Source organism: Microcaecilia unicolor, chromosome 5 (assembly GCF_901765095.1).
Source record: "Microcaecilia unicolor chromosome 5, aMicUni1.1, whole genome shotgun sequence".
Lineage (NCBI taxonomy): Eukaryota > Metazoa > Chordata > Amphibia > Gymnophiona > Siphonopidae > Microcaecilia > Microcaecilia unicolor.
The window spans coordinates 363,188,786-363,209,145 of NC_044035.1; the positions used below are offsets into that span (position 1 = coordinate 363,188,786).

The window sequence follows — 20,360 nt, forward strand, 5'->3', positions numbered from 1 at the left end:
CAGAGAGAGAAAATGTTTGGAGCCCAGTCTGAAACCTTGACGTCGGCATCAGCATCAATGTTGAGCTTTGCACCGGCATTGGGTGCATCAGTTCCTATGGCTGCTAGGCCCTTATCAGACATTGGGAATGGTCTGTGCTTTCCTTTGTGTCGACCTCTGTGCAGGGCCCCTGGGACCAGTCAGCATCAGACCTGACACCAGGAGGCATGGTGATTTGACATCTTCCTCATCGACACAGAGGAAGGTTGATGACTGGCATTGGGCGAAAGCCAGGAAGCACAGATATTAATCCCCCACAACTCATGGTGCCAGGAGCACTGGGGCACTGAGGGGTCTGGCCGCCGAGAATCGTCGGCACTAGGATAAGCACTATCCCTTCATTGTATTGGTGCTGACTCGTTGGTCTCCATGCAGCCATGACCAGGCACCCTTGCCAACCCTGATGATTCAGTAGGCTGCTTCTCAACCAATGCTCTGGCCTTTCTCAATGGTGGCTCTCAATGAACACAAGTGGACCATGCTCCATAAGCATTTGGCAGGGATCCTTTAGCAGAGTGCATCAGTGTCTGGGTGTTTGCACCATGCCTCTTCTTCTGCCCTGCAAGGCCTTCAGCCTGCGTTGAGGCCTCTGACCCCAGTGCTGCATGCAGTAGTGGCGCCAACAGCTGCCTATGCTGGCACCTCCTTGACGTCAGTGGAGGAAGCGTCGCTGGAGTCAAGGGTGGAGCCTCTCTAGGCAAGGACATGGTTCCTCTATCTTGAGGCAGGCTTGGTCTCAGCCCTCCCATGAGGTGTACTTTGCTGACACTGATGTGGAGCACTCATGGACGTCTGATGAGGGCCCTAGGTACTTCTCGGAGGAGGCGTCCTATGGGATCCCATCTGACCCCACCACTCCTGAGGAAAAGAGGAAGTCTCCACCTGAGTTCCTTTCCGTCCCTTCCCAAGTTTTGTCAGGGAAATGACAGCTGCCGTTCCAGTTTGTTTGGAGATGGAGGACGAGCCCAGGGCTGAGATGTTCGAGGTCCTGGATTACGGCTTTCCTCCTAGAGAGTCTGTAACGGTTCCGCTTTTCAGAATCCTGAAAGATGTTCAGGTGAAGAACTGGGCAGTCTCTACTGTCAGTCCTTGTCCTGTCCAAAAAGATTGATACCATGTATCGGATCCAAAATTCCCCATGGTTCGATAGGCCTCTGTTGACTCATTGTTCCCTGGTGGTGGAATCTGCGCTCAAAAGAGGCAGGAGTTTAGGGACCATGCTTCTGCACCCCCGGGCAGAGAAGCTCAAACCTTGAATTCTTTTGGGCAGAAAATGTATCAGGCCTCTATACTCATCTCCCGCATACAATCTTACCAGCTCTACATGAGCCTTTACTTGCAGAACTTGGTGTGCAATAAGTTTGATTTGGCATACTATCTCCTACCAGAGCAGGCCGAATCTCTTTGCCAGCTGGTCAAGCAGCAGAAGGCATGTTGTAAATTCTTGGCCAGGGCGTCCCACATCTCTGCCCAAAGTGTAGTGATGTACAGACTGTCACGGCTGCGTTTCTCTGACTTGGACCTTGTGGTACAGCAGAGATTGGCGGATACCATGTGCTGGGGAGATAATCTTTTTGGAGAGAAGATGGAGGAGGATGCTGACCTTATTAAGAAGCACATATTCTTTTTTTTGTTTTTAATTTGTAGAAGTCTTTATTAGGTTTTGAGAGGCATTACAGAGGCAAATAAGTCACATCCATCAACATAGGCAAATACAACGCAGGTACAAAACCGTGCGATTGCAAACGAACAGCAGAAACAAGTAAACAGTGTATTAATCTCTCAAAACTAGAGAGTTAGCTTACAAAATACACCTAAGATTCATAGCAAGATTTTACATGATACCTCCCCCCACCTTCCAACCACAGATTCTCAACACGAACAGTGTGACACAAAGGGTTCCCAAATGGCTTCCCACTTGGACAGAGTTGTGTGACGTATGGCCCAAAGCCTCTCAATTTCACTAATGTACCACAGCTTATTTAAACCAGAACACAAGTTGCCAAGACTCAAAGTTATGCAAACTCAAATGCACTGCAAAGGCTACCCACAAAGTGTTAGTATATATTTCAAAATTGTTTTATGAATACCCTCTGAATTTCCACTCATTGCTGCAAGTGATATCACTGCCTGGTGGTTCAGCACTTCGTTCATCGGGTAATTCTTTTTGTATATTTTGTTATGCTGATCAGGTGATGTTAATCCTCCATTCACCTGCTATGAAATATGATGTACATATATATAAACAGTAGCCAATGCTGCTAATATAATCAACAAATTCACATGCACTTACCTTGTAATCCATGAAAGCTCCGTCTGGTTTGAGTCAAAAAATATTATTCAATAGCCTCCCCCTATAAAGACGCCCAACGCCGCGGGTTTCAAAGATATTTCTTCAGGGATTTGGGTTAAAAGGCATTTCACAGGCAGCGTTATCCTGCTGCCACTGACTTCCTTCCGTCCTTATCTCAACCTCATTTCTGTGCTGTGATTTTGAAGGTGCTTTCTTTTTTACATAAGTCTCTACCGGAAGTCTGTCTCATGAACTGTGCAATATTTGTTCCATTCCCTTATATACCTTTGCCAGTCAACTGAGGTCTTTCTCAAGGATTTTCGTTTGTGAACAGAGAACAAAAGTGTTTGCTTAGCATGCCTGCTTTTGACTCATCATATTGCTACTATTTATCATTTCTATAGCACTACTAGAGGTAAGCAACACTTACACTAAACAAGTATGAGACAGTCCTTACTCGACAGAGCTTACAATCAAGACAGACTACAAACAGGACAAATAAGTGATTAGGGAATTACTTATTGTGGGAATGATTAAAACAAATTTGGGTACTGAACAGGTAGAAGTTAGGAGTTAAAAGCAGCCACAAAAAGATGAGGTTTTAGCCTACGTTTGTTTACAGCCAGAGACGGAGCTTGATGTACTGACTCAGGAAGTCTATTCTTGGCATACGTTTTACCAAGGTAAAAGGAACGGAGTCTGGAGTTGGCATTGGAGAAGGGTACAGATAAGAGGGATTTAGCCAATGAACAGAGTTCCTTTGCAAGGGTGTAGGGAGAGAGAAGACTGGAGAAATGCTGAGGAGCTGCAGAATGAATATGGTTCTCAGTATCTTTTAGTCTTAATTTCATTTCTAGCCTTCTTTCTTACCCCAGTATACCTGAAAAAAATGATTTGCCTCCTCTCCATCTCTAGCTTTTTTTTTTCTTCTACTTATGCTTTAAGTGATGGCTTTTCATAGTCTTCCTGGCTAATAATTTATAGACTTGTTAACTTGCCCAATCCTCATTTATGTTTAAATCTTGTTTATTGGTTGACATGTACAATTAACAAATGCTTATCAATAAAATTACATTACAATGGATATCGTCCAGTGTCATACATTCAACATAATAAATTACAATATTGCTTTTATTTTTTCTCCCATAATCTCCCGTCCACCCTCCCTCCCTCCCTCTGGTTGTCTACTAGCTCTTCTTGGGCTTTATCACTGTGTTCTTTAATACCAAGACAACATGTGCAAAGTGTTTAGCCCGTGCAATCTGTAACGTGCATTTCTTCTCTTCTCTTGACTAACCAAACCCTCCCTCTACCCTTCCCTTCTGGACTCCCTCAGGTTCCACAATAGGTAATGTTTGGGTCTCTCGCATATATCAAATGAGGTGATGCCGGTCACGACATCTTATCTAAACAAGTTGCCTATCTGCGTGTCAGAATCTGGGCCAGGGGTCTTCTTAACAAGGAGCTCCCCACAACTTATAGTCACGTCACCAGGTTCCCCGTTTAATGTAGGATAGGAGGTGTATCCGAGTATAAATCAAAAATTTAGCAATAAACTTCTTGCTCTAGACGGGAGGGTGACCCACAGTGCCTCCCATTGTGCCCTAAACCTAAGGCCCGCTACACTGTCCAAGTCTGCTACTCCACAGCCCAATCCTCATTTAAACCCAGCTATATTATATCTGTGGACCACACCCTCCCTCAAGAAACTCCACAGCTGAATTGTTTCCAATTTCTTTTCAAAATCCTGCTTATTACTATCATAGATTGTCCCTTCATCTCGGTGCTATTTAAAAGAGTAAACACGTGTTCTCTAATACCTTTCCAAGCCATTTTATAAACATGTCATATTCACTCTTTACTCTATGAGCTGAAGAGCCCTAACCTGTTTAGCCTTTTTTCCAAAGGCAGTGGTCCACACACTTCTTTAAGCTGCACAAATGTGGATCCAAAGGAGCTGGAAGAGAGCTGACAGTCTTGCCTTGCAGGGCTATGGACTCCACAACAATTAATCTCCACAACAGTCAATCTCTCTGTGTCTCTCAGCATGAACTTTTTCATATGCAGCCTCTCCCCCACCTTGAAAGGCTCCTGCTCAAGACATTTGGAGTTGAATCTGGCCAGGTAGCAGCTCTCTTAGGTCCAGGTGGCTGATGAGGGTGTTTTAATTGTGCATGGTTTTCTCTTGCCTCTGGGCTCTCCCTTCCTGCTGCTGATTTCTCTTTATCATCATTGGTTGATGCCGGCTGACATGCCTCCTGCCGCTATCAGCCAGTGTGTGCCATTTTGCTGTTTCATTTCTGTTATTGACCTAGGTAGAAGCTGCCTCTTCAGCTGCTGGAGCTGATTACTATTTTCTGTGCCCCGGGGTGTGTAGCATGGAATGTCTCTGCTAATTGGGTTTCTGCCAGATACTTGCGATATGCTTGGAAAAAAAGAATACTTGGCTAGATGGATCATTGGTCTGACCTGATATGGCTACTCCTATGTTCTTATGGAACATAAACACCCCCAAATTACTGGCAGCAGGGATTGCATTAGAAGTCTGAAAGGATCACCTCTAGCTCTCAGGTCTTGCAGTGAAGAACACGGTAGCTGTTTCGTCATCTTTATCATTCTTGATTCCCTTTTCTAGTTTTGCTATCTCTCTTTGAGATGAGGCGGCCAGAACTGCACATAGATCTATACAGAGGCATTATTCTTAGTTCCTTATGAATAATTGCTGTAAATGTTAATTAAAAAATATTTTTTATTTTATTAACTTGGCTTAAAAAATGCCTAACAGACTTCATTGAAGGAAAAACTGACAAAAGGCCCGAACTGAAGTAATACTCTTCAAGAGACCTGATCCATTTGCCGCTCAGCCTACAGGAAACAAAAATATGTTTGACCTATGTGCTACAATGTAACTTGTCTAGTAGAAGGAAAGAAAATAAGTACATCACCAGAGTGTAATTCTAATTAATTAATTTATTTGCAGTTGGAATGCCTGAAACTCATTGCTTCTCAGAAGTTCACGGATAAGCGGATTGGGTACCTGGGTGCTATGCTGTTGCTGGATGAGAGGCAGGATGTCCACTTACTGATGACCAACTGCATTAAGAAGTAAGAATTACCATAATGCTCTATATAAGTAATAGTTTTTCAATTTCTGTGGAGGAGTGTGGTAGCCGTGTTAGTCCACTCTTAAGGTTATCAATAGAAATCAAACAAAATAAAACATGGAAAAGAAAATAAGATGATACCTTTTTTATTGGACATAACTTAATACATTTCTTGATTAGCTTTCGAAGGTTGCCCTTCTTCCTCAGATCGGAAATAAGCAAATGTGCTAGCTGACAGTGTATATAAGTGAAAACATTCAAGCATTACTATGACAGTCTGACAGGGGGGAGGAGGGGGGTGGGTAGGAAGTATGCATGGGGACATCAAAGCATATCATTGATATTCTAACAGGGTGGGTGAGGGGAGGGTGATCAACAGAGACATACAGCTTTATGGTTTATAATGGGCTAGGAACCCCAGATCCTTGTTAAGTCCTTTCTGTTGGGTGTTAAAATATTCAATCATTCTGACTTCAAAGGTCTTACGTTCTTGTATGGTTTTAAAGTTACCTTTGAGGATTCTCACTGTGAAATCACTGGTACAGTGTCCTGGTCCTGTAAAATGTTGACACCTGTATTGTTCATATGATGTCTATGCAAATTGAATCTTGTCTTAAGCATCTGGCCTGTTTCTCCAATATAGCATCCTTCGTTACATTTATTACACTGAATGATATATACCACATTGGAAGATGAGCAAGTGAAAGATCCATTTATGTTGAATATCTTTCCATTGTGGATGACTTTGGGGTCCTGTGAAATATTTTGGCATAGTTTGCAACTGGATAAATTACAGGGAAGTGTGCCCTTCTGTTCCTTTTCAGTCTGTGAAGGAAGTTTACTTCTGATTAGCTTGTGTTTTAAATTGGGTGGCTGTCGGAAGGCCAGTACTGGTGGGGATGGGAATATCTCTTTCAGTAATTCATCCTCCTGGAGTATAGGTTGTAGATCTCTTATGATTTTCCTCAGTTTTTCCAGCTCTGGATTGTATGTCACTACAAGCGGGATTCTGTCTGTGGATTTTTTCTTTTTGTACTGTAGCAGATTCTCCCTGGGTGTTTTGAGGGAGGAGGCAATATTCTTGGAGATTATTTTGGGGTTGTAGCCCTTCTGTTTGAAGGATTCAGTCAGGGTTTTAAGGTGTCTTGTCTCTGTCCCCTGGGTCAGAGCAGATACGGTGGTATCTTGTGGCTTGGCTGTAAATGATGGATCTTTTTGTATGTGAAGGATGGAAGCTGGAGTTGTGGAGGTAGCTACATCTGTCTGTGGGTTTCTTGTATATAGATGTTTGTATACAGCCATCACTGATTGAGACCGTGGTGTCCAAAAAATTGACTTTTTCTGGGGAGTAGTCAATTTTGAATCTGATTGTAGGATGGTATGTATTGAATGCAGAATAAAATTGTTTCAGAGTTTCTTCACCCTCCGTCCAAATCATAAAATCATTATCATCAAACCCGCAGACAAAGGAGGCGCAGTGGTAATTATGGACATACAAAAATACATTGAAGAGGGGCACAGACAGCTCTCAGACAATAAATACTACAGGAAACTAACTGAGGACCCCACACAGGATTACACAAAACAGCTGAAAGACCTTATCAAACATTTCCTACACAAGCGCAACCTCACCGCAGAATCTCCAGACTTCTCCCACATAGATTGGCTCCGATTCACTGAAACACAGAGGGGAGACAGCGCCGACAATCGGCAGGAAGGCAGCCAGCAACCCGACACACTGCTCACGACGATCTGCACAGGGCAAGTAATTCAAAAGGCTCCGTAAAATCAGAACCAGCAGGAGCCTTCAATGATCAGTATGAGAAGCGGGATTCAAACGGGCTCACCGCCGGTCCTTATGATAGTTACTTGTTTCCTTCAGACGGAGTTTTCGTCCGAGCCAGTAGAAAGGCGGAGCAGAGCTCCGAGGCACTGAATGAAGTTGTGATGGACAAAATTGTGCCAATCTGCGATCAAGTAACTGCTTATTTGGTGAGGGTGTAGGGGGCCAACGGTTTTCAAGCCCGTTTAGTAGCAGCCATTTTCTAAGTTAATGGACCTTGCCAATTCTTTCATCTTAACTGTTGGTACTGACTAATGTGTTTTTATATTTCTTTAAACATTTTTTTCTTATTTGACTTTCCTTTTTTTTTAAAAAATGTATTTGTATATATATTTCTTTACATTGTTCATTCAAATTATAATCAGTCTACTTCTCCATATTCAGACGGGGTTCGAGCCAGGAAGCCAGATTAATCACAGGCGAGGAGAGGGCAAGGCTAAAAGCATTCCTCCTGCCGCCTTTTTGGCTCCCCCCCCCCAAACTCCACAAGTGCCCTTTCCGTCTTTGTGCCTTGTTACTTGTCTATCCACTGTTGTTCTGTCCAAAAGTTAAGTAGATAATTCAGAGACCTACAAAGGATGCTTATTTATATGTGTTACTGTTGGCTTGGGCTTGCCTTTTGCTTTGTATTACTTGTTTATGCACTGTCTATTTGTTCTGCCCTGGTTTTACAGCCTGCTTTACTGACACAGACTACTTAGTAGTTACTGTGGATTCTTTTAGATTTGTATTAGGTAAATGAGACTGCTAAGGAAAATTACAGAATGCTTGAGAATTTCTCTGTTTAGGTAAACAAACCATACTGTGGGAATGTGGTCACATGTTTCTTAGTCCAGGTGGCCAGTCTGAACTCGAAACAGGCTCCACCTCTCCCTTCACATACCAAATTAATTAGAGCTGTGTCTTACCTTCTACATTCCAACTTATTTTCACACAAAGTTAAATCATTTTTAAACAAAATTACTTCTAATCAAAAATACAGACCCCAAGTGCACTTGTCGGTCAAGGCAGAGTTGAAAAACAATCTTTAAAATTCACTTCACTATTCTAAAAGCCTTGGCTTACTTGCCTTTTATATGTGTTATATTTGATTTCTCAAACACCAAGGCAGTTTACAGTTCAAAAGACAGTCGAGCAAATTACTAAACTAATCTTGTGCTTTCAAGGCTTAATTTTAAAAATGTTCAAAAATTGTTCCTTCATTTTGGAAATGTAGAGAATATTTGCACGCAGAAGTTTAAGCTTCCCTGGCCGAAATATATGTTTAAATGAATCCTTAAATGAACGGATATTGAGACAACCTACATGATATAACTCAAATAAATTCACCACTGTAACCACACCAAACGTCTCTCTTCCTGTGTCAGACACCCTGAAAATTCTCGGAGTTACCTTTGACCGGAATCTTACACTAGAAAACCATGTGAAAAACACAACAAGGAAGATGTTCCACTCTATGTGGAAATTAAAAGAGTAAAACCTTTCTTCCCAAGAAACATCCTTCGTAACCTGGTACAGTCAATGGTGCTAAGCCATCTAGACTACTGCAATGCACTATATGCGGGCTGCAAAGAACAACTCATCAAGAAACTTCAAACAGCCCAAAACACAGCTGTCAGACTCATATTCGGCAAAACAAAATATGAGAGCGCTAAACCCCTAAGAGAAAAGTTACCCTGGCTTCCACTCAAAGAACGTATTACATTTAAGGTCTGCACCTGGTTCACAAATCATCCACGGAGATGCTCCGGCCTATATGACAGACCAGATTGACTTGCCATCCAGAAATGCTAAAAGATCAACACGCACATTCCTGAACCTTCACTTCCCCAGTTGCAGAGGACTAAAATACAAACTAACGCATGCATCTAGCTTCTCCTATATAAGCACACAGCGGTGGAACGCATTGCCAATGGATCTGAAAATAATTTACAATCTAATCGACTTTCGCAAATCACTGAAGACCTATGTCTTCAACAAGGCATACCGCAATGACCCATATTAGGAACTGTAATACAACACAACACCTCTCACTTGATATCCAGATGTTTTCTCCTTATGCTTTTTGTTTAGTTCTTGTAGATCATCTATATTCTCTGTATCATATAAACTGCATCTATACTCTGAAATGACGTGCTATTAATCTATCTGTTTAATCTACCAGGTCATCAGTATTCTTTAGGTAATGTCAATTGTCTCTTTTACTCTGTAATGACGATCCATTATGTTATTCACTTAATCTGTTATATCATCCTGTTCTCTATTTAATATCAACAGTACCTTTCTACTCTGGAGTGGCAAATGTCATGAAGGAAAATTGTAAGCCACATTGAGCCTGCAAATAGGTGGGAAAATGTGGGATACAAATGCAGCAAATAATAATAATCCTATATAATAAAACGCACCTCCAACATTCTGAAGCTGACTGCATGGCTGAGGCATTCCTGCTCTCTGTATCCATCTCCTGAATTGACATCACGTACTTCCGGGTTCGTCATAAGCAGAAGTGACCAACCACATGACGTTTCTCGGCTTCAGAATGTTGGAGGTGCATTCTATTAAATAGGATTGGTCAGTTCCTTGAAGCACAGCCAGAGCTCAGCGTCCTGCACAGTAACGCTCAGACACCAGAGAGAGCGAGGGAGGGCGGGGGAGGTATCTCTGTCACACACTCTCTCTCTCTCTCACAGTCAATGTCTTTCTCTCTCTCACTCTCACACACTGTCTCTCACACACTCTGTCTCACACTGTATCACATTCACTGTCTGTGTCACACAGTCACTCACACACTCTCTTGGTCTCATACACTCAGTCTCACAGAGAGTCTGTGTCTCACACACACTCTCGCTCTCTCTCGCACACACTGTATCTGTGTGAAACACACTCTCTCTCTCACACTGTGTCTCACACACACTCTCTCTCTCTCTCGCACACACTGTATCTGTGTGAAACACACTCTCTCTCTCACACTGTGTCTCACATACGCACTTGCACACACTCTCTCTCTCACAGACACACTCGCACCCAGACTCTCTCTCTCTCTCTCTCACACACACACGCACATTCACTCTCTCTCTCACACACAGTCACTCAAACATACACACTCCGAGGAAAACCTTGTTAGCGCCCATTTCATTTGTGTCAGAAACGGCCTTTTTTACTAGTAATAATACAAAGCTAAACAAAGAAAAAAAAAATCAATCAATGGGAATGATCGGGGAGGGGCAAGGGAAAAGTCTGTGTGTGTCAAAAAAAACTATTATCAATTTGAAATTATAAGCCAGTAACTTTTAAATTTTGCAATACTTTTGGGTTTTTGGAATTTTTTAATTAAAGTTTTTCTAATTTTCAAGAGGGCATCAGAAACTCACAGTATCAAAGAAGGTCAGTGCACTTTCTCAAGGAATCACTCCTTTAATGTGTCCAGAACAACAGTGTTTTTGTCTGTCATCTCCCTTATTTTTGACCATCAGTGTGTTCTCCAACATCAGTATCCATATATAAAAACAAAACAGTTTAAAGGGGGTCTGGACAGATTCCTGAAGGAAAAGTCCATTGATCGTTATTAAATTTTGGGATTTTGCCAGGTTCTTGGGGTCTGGATTGGCCGCTGTCGGAGACGGAGTGCTGGGCTTGATGGACCTTTTGGTCTTTTCCCAGCGTGGCAGTACTTATGTACTTATAAATATAGGGTAAGTATTGTACTGTTTTGGGATCTTGACAGGTACTTGTAACCTGGATTGGCCACTGTTTAGAAACAGGATGCTGGACTTTATGGACCTTCAGTCTGTCCCAGTATGGCAATACTTATGTACTTATCCAAAGCGGGACTTAGGAGGAGAACCCAAATGCAAATCACCCATTTATTTGCTTTTGATGTGACAAAGTTAAACAAGACATCTTTCTGCAAATGTTATAATTATTTGCAGTTATGTTTGCATTTGAAATTCTTGGTATAAGTTCTTTAAAGATTAAAAGTAAGAAAATGGAATATAGAAGGTGCAAAACTTTGGACACCCTTTCAGTCAGTACTTTGTAATGCCTTCTTTAGCAGAAATAGCTGTTTCCAAACATTTCCTGTATCCGGCTATGAGTCTTTCTGTTCTTGCTTTTGGAATTTTTTCCCTCTCTTCCTTGCAGAACTCTTCTAGCTCAGAAATACTTCAGTCTTGCATGCACTGCATGTTTAAGATCTCCCCACAGAGTTCACTAATCAAGTCTGGGGACCGTGAAAGTCTTTCCAAAACCAACTATCTTTCTTGTAAGTACTTCATGGTTGATTTTGAGGTATGGTTCAGATTGCTGTCATGCTGAGATATCCAGCTTCTCTTCAGTGTCAAGTTTCTCTGCTCACCGTGGGACATTTTAGCTTCTAGGATATGTTCATATTTATTTTATTCCATTTTTCCTTTCACCTGCATAATATTTCCTGTGTCACTGGCTATCATACAATGCCAATTGTAATAGATTCACACTCGTGTTCAATGATGAAAAGTTGATGGGCTTCCCCCCCCCTCCCGTTCAAATGCTTTATACCCTTTTCTTTTCTCTGAAGTATCTTCTGTGGTTGTAGCTGAACAGTTTAGTTTTCCTTTCATTTGTCCAAAGCACTTTTCGCCAAAATGTGTTAGACTTATCAAGATTTTCTTTTGTATAATTTAGATGATATCTGTGAAGTAACAGTTTCCTCCTGACAACTCTCCCATGCAGACCATTGTGTAAGTTACAGCCCCTTTCCAGGATCCTCAGCTAGTAGGAGTGCAAATCAAACATTGAATGCAAACCGAGAAGAAAGCGATGACAACGTAAACCACTTGGACAAATGATCTAATCTGAAATAACATCCTTGTAGCAAAGAAATATTTCTAGATTTGAAAAAGGAGCCTGTGGTATGGACAGTAGAAATTTCAGAAGGGTACTATATGTCCATGGAAAGGGAGAGGAGAGGCTTCACCATACAGATAACTTAAAAACCTGAAACAAACAAGGTTTTAGGATGTATAAGCTGCCGGGCCAATATATGGACATATTTCTGTTGCAAGAAAAAGGATCCGAAGTTAAGAAATTGATAATTGCTGTCGTTTAAGCTAGAGGATGTGTCACCCTCAGTAAAAGCATACTGATAGCGGGAAAAATAATAAAAGAAACTATCTTAGAGATTTGCTCATCAGCAAAGTAGAAGAGAAGCGGCATAAGGCTATATAGGACATAAGCAAACAACTGAGCAATGAACACAAATGCAGGCCAAACAAAGTTCCAGGTCTCTATGCTCTAGTGGTGGAGGTGGTCATAGATATTGTTGCTATTGTGGAGAAGTGATTCAGTGACTCCCATCATGAGATACACCCACACCAGTCTATAATGTGTTTGAGGGATGGCGGTGGTGTTGGCAGGATATGGGAGGATTAGCACTGCCTGTGAAAAAATATTAAAGCACTGAAACACAGGGTGCATGTGGAAACAAAGAAGTGTTGTAGATTGCCTTTAAAAAGAGAAGATGTCACTTAGCTCCACATTGGTGTTGTCTACAGACGCCATCTAAGATGGGTGAAGACAGAGATCTGACTATTGAAATCCAAAAGCTAGTAATGAAGGGGAGTACTGTTGTTGGGAGACTTCAGTCTGCTGGATGTGGAGTGAAATAGTAACATATAGTAACATAGTAGATGACGGCAGAAAAAGACCTGCACGGTCCATCCAGTCTGCCCAACAAGATAAACTCACATGTGCTACTTTTTGTGTATACCTTACCTTGATTTGTACCTGTCCTTTTCCGGGCACAGACCGAATAAGTCTGCCCAGCACTATCCCCGCCTCCCAACCACCAGCCCCGCCTCCCACCACCGGTTCTGACACAGACCGTATAAGTCTGCCCAGCACTATCCCCGCCTCCAAACCACCAGTCCCGTCTCCCACCACCGGCTCTGGCACAGACCGTATAAGTCTGTGTTCCATCTGCTGAATCAGTCATCACACAATTCCTACTATTTGGGTTTCTGACAGGTACTTATGACACTGTTGGAAGAAGCAGGATACGGGGCTAGATGGTCTGACGCAGCATGACTATTCTTATGTTCAGTAATCTAAGTTTTAAATGAATGGGAGGTTTCTCTCATGTATATCAAGTTAGAGGGACTTATGATCATATAAATAACATTTTTAGATGTGCAGGAGGAACAACATTTTTAACTCAAATTTCTGACCCCTCTGTAAATCTTCAAAGATCGATCCTTCTGATGTAACCGGACAGATAGAATACTGGCCACATTTCACATGGTCTATCTGCACTCCTTCTTGTGATAAAATCCATGCATCAGATTTATACCATCTATCTTTCAAATTGACATTTCTGGAATATGCAGTCCTGGATTGTGTATCAGCCAGTCTCTAATGAACTTGTAAAACTTTTCAGTATGTCTTAATTATTCGTGAAATTTTTACAGATAAATCAGTATACTTCATCACACACATTAAAGCATCTGAAGATTTTTTTCATGAATTGTTCAACAGCAACTCTCTATTATATAGAGCTCATTTATATGCTTGTTTGACATCTTTATCAAGATATCCTCTATCAACAAACTTTTGTGCCAACTGTTTAGTATCCTTCTGATAGTAGAATTAGATATACGACAAAACCTTAAGAACTGGGAAAATGGAAGATTCTGTTTTATGTGGATATAATGCATGCGCATACCGAAGTAAAGTATATCAGTCATTCGGCTTAGTATAAACAGAAGTGCACAACAAATCATTCATATACCATATTTCCACATCTAAAAATGTAATTAAAGAAGAATGGTACATATTTTCAAACAATTGTAGGATGTTTTCTTAGGCTTCTGGGTCTTGCTGTGACGAAGTGGAACTGATGTTTTAGCATTGTGCTATGGCTTTCTTTATACTGTGAGGTCTGCAGTTTATCTTTATATAGTGGGTTCTCAAACCTGATTAGTTGAGGTTTGAGGTGGGTGGTTTTTATTTATTTATTTATTTATTATTTTTTTGTTACATTTGTATCCCGCACTCATGGCAGGCTCAATGCGGCTTACATGGGGCAGTGGAGGGTTAAGTGACTTGCCCAGAGTCACAAGGAGCTCCTCAGAAAGGCAGGAGAATTTGGTAGGAATTTGAGGTGGATAAGTCCAAATTTGAATTTTGGTGGGAAAGTTTGTTGTAGGATGACAGCTTTTTAGTTCATCCACAAATTGTAAAATAGATGCAGTAGAACCTGTATAGATCAAGAAGATATCAATATATCAAAATCAGCATTTCACATAACTGAAAAATGTAGAGGTGTACACCCATCACGTTTCAAAAGAGGAATCAGTGGGACAAAAGAAGCTTCCATCGCTACCTCAGATATTTGTTGAAAAATCTGATCCTGAGAAATGAAGTAGTTGCTGTGTAGTGCCAAAGCAGATAGTTCCACTAAAAAATCATATGGATCCACCCTTGGATGAGGATGATTGTCCAATTCTTCCTGCAGAACTAACAAAGCCTCATTTTGCAGAATATATGTATACAAAGATTGAACATCAACCCCCCTGTTCACAGAGCCGTGCGGCAATGTTGACACAGCCCAGGGGCCTAAGTGTTATCAGTAATTCTGCCCCCTTAAGATCTTGCATCTTCATCACGTTATTCAGTAAATGAGTAGTAGCCTTTAAAAAAGTAGGGATATATTGAACAGTGGTTGAAGAAAAGAATCCACATATTTGCAGTCTCATTCTAAAGCATTCTGTGGTGACACAATCAATCGACACAGTCATATTGAACCTATTGGAAGATTTTCTGTTGAAGAATAGAAAACTTTTTGCATGGGACAAATGTTACACTGCATCTTTTAAGAAGGAACTGAAGTGTTGTTCTGGTTGACCGCTTTAGAGATTAATTTTTGATGGTAGCATTTTTGTACTTAAACTTTATGGCCTGTTTATATGACCTGGGATGACTTGTTGAATTGGAAATTTGTGCCTAGTCTTTCTTTTTATGTATACATGTGTGTATGTGTGGTTTTTTTTTTTTTACTGATTGTGTATGTTTTGTTAGAATCTACCTTGCACAGATACAAGAGGAATTGGAGGAGGGGGAGCTATTTACAGAGGAATATGATGATCCCACCGCAGTGTGGGTGTTTCATAAGGAGGAGTTGCCTTCCTTTATACCAGAGGCTCAAAAGGTTCTTCATCTGCTCAATCTTAAAATGGCGATCACTAGAATACTACTTCAGTCTTTTCCAGTGCATGAGTCTATGCAGGAAGTCAATTCTACTTAGTGGATCACCCCAGACATTGCCTTCAAGTGGTGGTGGCTGTGTCACGTCTTTACCCTATTTCCACACCTGAGCTTGAAAAGCTATGTTTACCTAAAATGGATTCATTAGTGGCAGCAGTCACCAAAAGGCTACACTGTCTGTGGTGAGTTAGGATTTTACTTATAGTTCCAGAGTTGGTTAAATGCTGTTCCCAGTGTAGGAGCCAGTGAACAGTATCAGGGCAGTGTACCATGTGTGTCAGGTCCTCTGAAGGGGTCTGTTTAGTGTTCTTATATTCTTAGATACCTTCCACAGAGGGCACTTACTTAAACACCCTGAAAGTTTCCCTGACTTCTTTTGTGGATTTTCATCTTGTTACCAGACTCTATTTATATTTGCAGTACAGGTTTATCTTTTTCAGCATCTTTACAAAGGAGGTTAATGCTGTTGGCTCCATGTTTCTGTGAGAAATGTTATACATTGAGTTATTTTCTGGGGTGAGTGCACTCCTCCCCTGTCTCCATGGTAGCCATGGGACCTCAATGCTGCCATGATGGCATTTTCTCCAGGTACAGTGTTAACAGCAGAATAGTTTTATTCTGGAAGTTGGCTGGCTTTCAACCTGAAGGTCACAGGTTCAAGGCTGTGGAATTCAGCTATGTTTCAAATGGGACATATTTTACTTCACTCCTCCCATATTGCTTGTCTTGACATGCAGTTCATTGCATGGGTGGGACAGCTAACTCTACACTACAGTGCTAAAGGTTAACTGTGTTGGTTTGCCACAGCAGCTCTGCCCTCTGTAATTGCACACTGACCAAAACAATTGCGTACCTGCTCCAGCCACCGCTGTATCAGTGGCACCACTAGTTGTATGCTGTAGTGTCTCCAAATGCTTCTATTGCACTTGTGCAAGCGATCATTAGATAGCTACTTCAGTGTAGAGGAATAGCTTAATAGTTATAGCAACCAGCTGAGAGTGAGCACAGAGATCTAGAAGTTGCTGTTTCAAATCCAGTCTGCCCAACAAGATAAACTCATATGTGCAACTTTTTGTGTATACCTTACCTTGATTTGTATCTGCCATTTTCAGGGCACAGACCGTAGAAGTCTTGCCCAGTACTAGCCCCGCCTCCCAACCACCATCCCCGCCTCCCCCCACCAGCTCTGCCACCCAATCTCGGCTAAGCTTCTGAGGATCCATTTCTTCTGAACAGGATTCCTTTATGTTTATCCCACGCATGTTTGAATTCCGTTACCATTTTCATCTCCACCACCTCCTGCGGGAGGGCATTCCGAGTATCCACCACTCCCTCCTTTCAGTTCCCTTCTCCACCACTGCCAACTCCAGGCTCCGCTCATTCTGCCTTGCCTCACCCTATGCCTGGAACAATCTTCCTCAACCCCTACGCCAAGCCCCCTCCCTACCCATCTTCAAATCTCTGCTTAAAGCTCACCTCTTCAATGCTGCTTTCGGCACCTAACCTTCCGTGAAATATAGCATGCCCTATTAGTCGGACTCTACACTTGTCTTTGACTGGACACTTGTCTCTAGATTGTATACCTGTCTTTTAGATTGTAAGCTCCTTGAGCAGGGACTGTCCTTCTGTGTTTGAATTGTACAGCGCTGCGTAACCCTGGTAGCGCTTTAGAAATGTTAAATAGTCTGTGAAAAATTACTTCCTGACATTTTTCTTGAGTCTGCCCCCCTTCAATCTCATTTCATGCCCTCTAGTTCTACCACCTTCCCATCTCCAGAAAAGGTTCATTTGCGGATTTATAACTTTCAAATATTTGAACGTCTGTATCATATCACCCCTGTTTCTCCTTTCCTCCAGGGTATACATGTTCAGGTCTGCAAGTCTCTCCTCATATGTCTTATAACGCAAATCTCATACCATTTTTGTTGCTTTCCTTTGCACCGCTTCAATTTTTTTTACATCCTTCGCAAGGTACGGCCTCCAAAACTGAACACAATACTCCAGGTGGGGCCTCACCAACGACTTATACAGGGGCATCAACACCTCCTTTTTTTTTTTTGCTGGTCACACCTCTCTCTATATACAGCCTAGCAACCTTCTCGCTACGGCCACCACCTTGTCACACTGTTTCATCGCCTTCAGATCCTCAGATACTATCACCCCAAGATCCCTCTTCTTCCTGGATCGCTTTCCAACAACTCACTCCATTTTCTCTCACTCAACTAATTAAACATATGAAGCCATCTACTTGAGAGTTGGATTCAGTTTCATCATCGTGACTTACACTTCACAATCTTGTTCTTCTGCCTTCACCGCTATCTATAATTAACCTTAGCCATTCCAGCGGTTCGCAGCCATATTCAGCTACTCCAAATAGCTCTGGCTCTCAGCCACACTAGTTAGCTTCAGTGAGCAACCAGTTCTAATGCACAGCCACACCAGCTATTCTTGACCCTCTCTGCAAGAAAATAGCTCTGGCTTAGGCATTGGACAGCTGATTTGACTTCTAAGTCATATGTAGCAAGCTATCTTTTAGATATAAACTTTTGTTTGGAGAAGATCTAGAGAAGTTGGGTAAAGACCTAGGGGACTCCAAGTCTCAGAGATTGCCACAGGACAAGTCTAAAGATTATTTTAAATCCTCTCAGTCTCATTTTAGGTTTCTTGAGGCCAAGTTCTACAGGCCAGGTAAATCTAACTTTCAGGATTCCCACCTCAACAAAGGTGATCTGTCTTTCATGCTTTAAACTCCAGGTCTGCCAATGTTTTCTGCATTTCCCAATGATGGGGTCTCAGTTCACTCTTTGGGTTTGGGCCTTCACTGGTAGCCAATGAAGGCCCTTCAATAATGGGGAAACTCTTGACATATTTACGAGCAAAAAAAAATAAGCGTGTGGTCGTATCGTGAATTGTCTGAATCTTCCATAAGACCTTTTTGGCAGCTTGCGTAAATAATATTATAGTAATCTAAGTTAGGTAATAGCAAATTTTGTACACTCAATCTAAAAGTATAAAAATCAAAGCAATTACGTATTCTTCTGGGTTTACTAAAGACCGAAGGATCAAGAGAGGCCTTTGTAAAAATAGGGCAAACTATGGTAGTTTTCCAGAGGGTGGGAACCACTGGAATGGCTAAGGTTAATTATAGATAGCGGCAAAGGCAGAAGAACAAGATTGTGAAGTGTAAGTCATGATGATGGAACTGGATTCAGCTCTCAAGTAGATGGCTTCATATGTTTAATTAGTTGAGTGAGAGAAAATGGAGTGAGTTGTTGGAAAGAGCTCCAGGAAGAAGAGCCAGGAATCCTAATGAAGGTAAGGGAAGGGGGATGAACTACCCGAGGAAAGAGAAAGAAGTTGTAAAGTTTAGAGCAAACTTTGAAGGTTTGTTATTTTAGAACTGAAAAAAGGTCTGTTTAGTGACACTGAAGGACATGAAGGTACAGTAAGAGATTTGTAAATTGTATGGTTCCTTAGATAGACAAGAAGCAGTTGTTATCCTTTGTAATAGGCCGATTTTGCTTTTTTTTTTTTTCAGATGAGAATTAAATTCCCTATGATGTTGCTGATAGAATTTGAGACTGGCTGAGGATTTGTTCTTTAGCCAGAGCTTGGCGTTTAAGTAGATGCACATTACCGTGATACTGTGGTTTCTGTGAATGTGAAGACCCAGAATGAAATTGGAGGCAAGGAGTGGCCTAGTGGTTAGAGTGGTGGACTTTGGTCCTGGGGAACTAGGTTCGATTCCCACTGCAGGCACAGGCAGCTCCCTGTGACTCTGGGCAAGTCACTTAACCCTCCATTGCCCCAGGTACAAATAAGTACCTAAGCCGCATTGAGCCTGCCATGAGTGAGAAAGCGCGGGGTACAAATAAAAAAATAAAAAAAAAATTGAAGAGGAGCAACAGAGTCCAGTGCTGAAAGAAGAGTAGTAGTATGTCAACAGGAGTAGTATGTCTCAACCTCTCACTTTCCACTGCGACTGTCCCTGCTGCCTTTAAACATGCTGTGGTCACACCTCTCCTTAAGAAGCCTTCACTCGACCCTACTTGTCCCTCTAATTACCGACCCATCTCCCTCCTTCCTTTTCTGTCCAAATTACTTGAGCGTGCTGTTCACCGCCGCTGCCTTGATTTTCTCTCCTCACATGCTATTCTTGACCCACTACAATCTGGTTTTCGCCCTCTCCACTCAACCGAAACTGCGCTTACTAAAGTCTCCAATGACCTATTACTGGCTAAATCCAGAGGTCAATATTCCATCCTCATTCTTCTTGATCTTTCCGCTGCTTTTGACACTGTCGATCACAGCATACTTCTCGATACCCTGTCCTCACTTGGATTCCAGGGCTCTGTCCTTTCCTGGTTCTCTTCCTACCTCTCCCTCCGTACCTTTAGTGCTCACTCTGGTGGATCCTCTTCTACTTCTGTCCCTCTGCCTGTCGGCGTACCTCAGGGTTTTGTTCTTGGTCCCCTCTTTTCTATCTACACTTCTTCCCTTGGTTCATTAATCTCATCCCATGGCTTTTCCTACCATCTCTATGCTGATGACTCCCAAATCTACCTTATTACCCCTGATATCTCACCTTGCATCCAAACCAAAGTTTCAGCGTCTGGATGTCTCAACGCCACCTGAAATTAAATATGACCAAAACCGAGCATCTCATTTTCCCCCCCAAACCCACCTCCCCGCTCCCCCCGTTTTCTGTTTCTGTTGATGGCTCTCTCATTCTCCCTGTCTCCTCAGCTCGAAACCTTGGGGTCATCTTTGACTCTTCTCTCTCCTTCTCTGCTCATATCCAGCAGATTGCCAAGACCTGTCGTTTCTTTCTTTACAACATCCG

The 20,360-nt window shown here is 42.1% G+C and overlaps 1 protein-coding gene across 2 annotated transcripts in view; it reads left to right on the forward strand.

Annotated features, from left to right (window-relative positions):
• Positions 1–20,360, forward strand: part of AP1G1 (adaptor related protein complex 1 subunit gamma 1) — a 319,248-nt gene that overhangs the window by 67,914 nt on the left and 230,974 nt on the right. For both annotated transcript variants that reach the window (XM_030204680.1, XM_030204681.1), the window contains exon 3: positions 5,313–5,437. In XM_030204680.1, the coding sequence (XP_030060540.1) occupies positions 5,313–5,437 (125 nt within the window). The remainder of the gene's footprint in view (positions 1–5,312; positions 5,438–20,360) is intronic.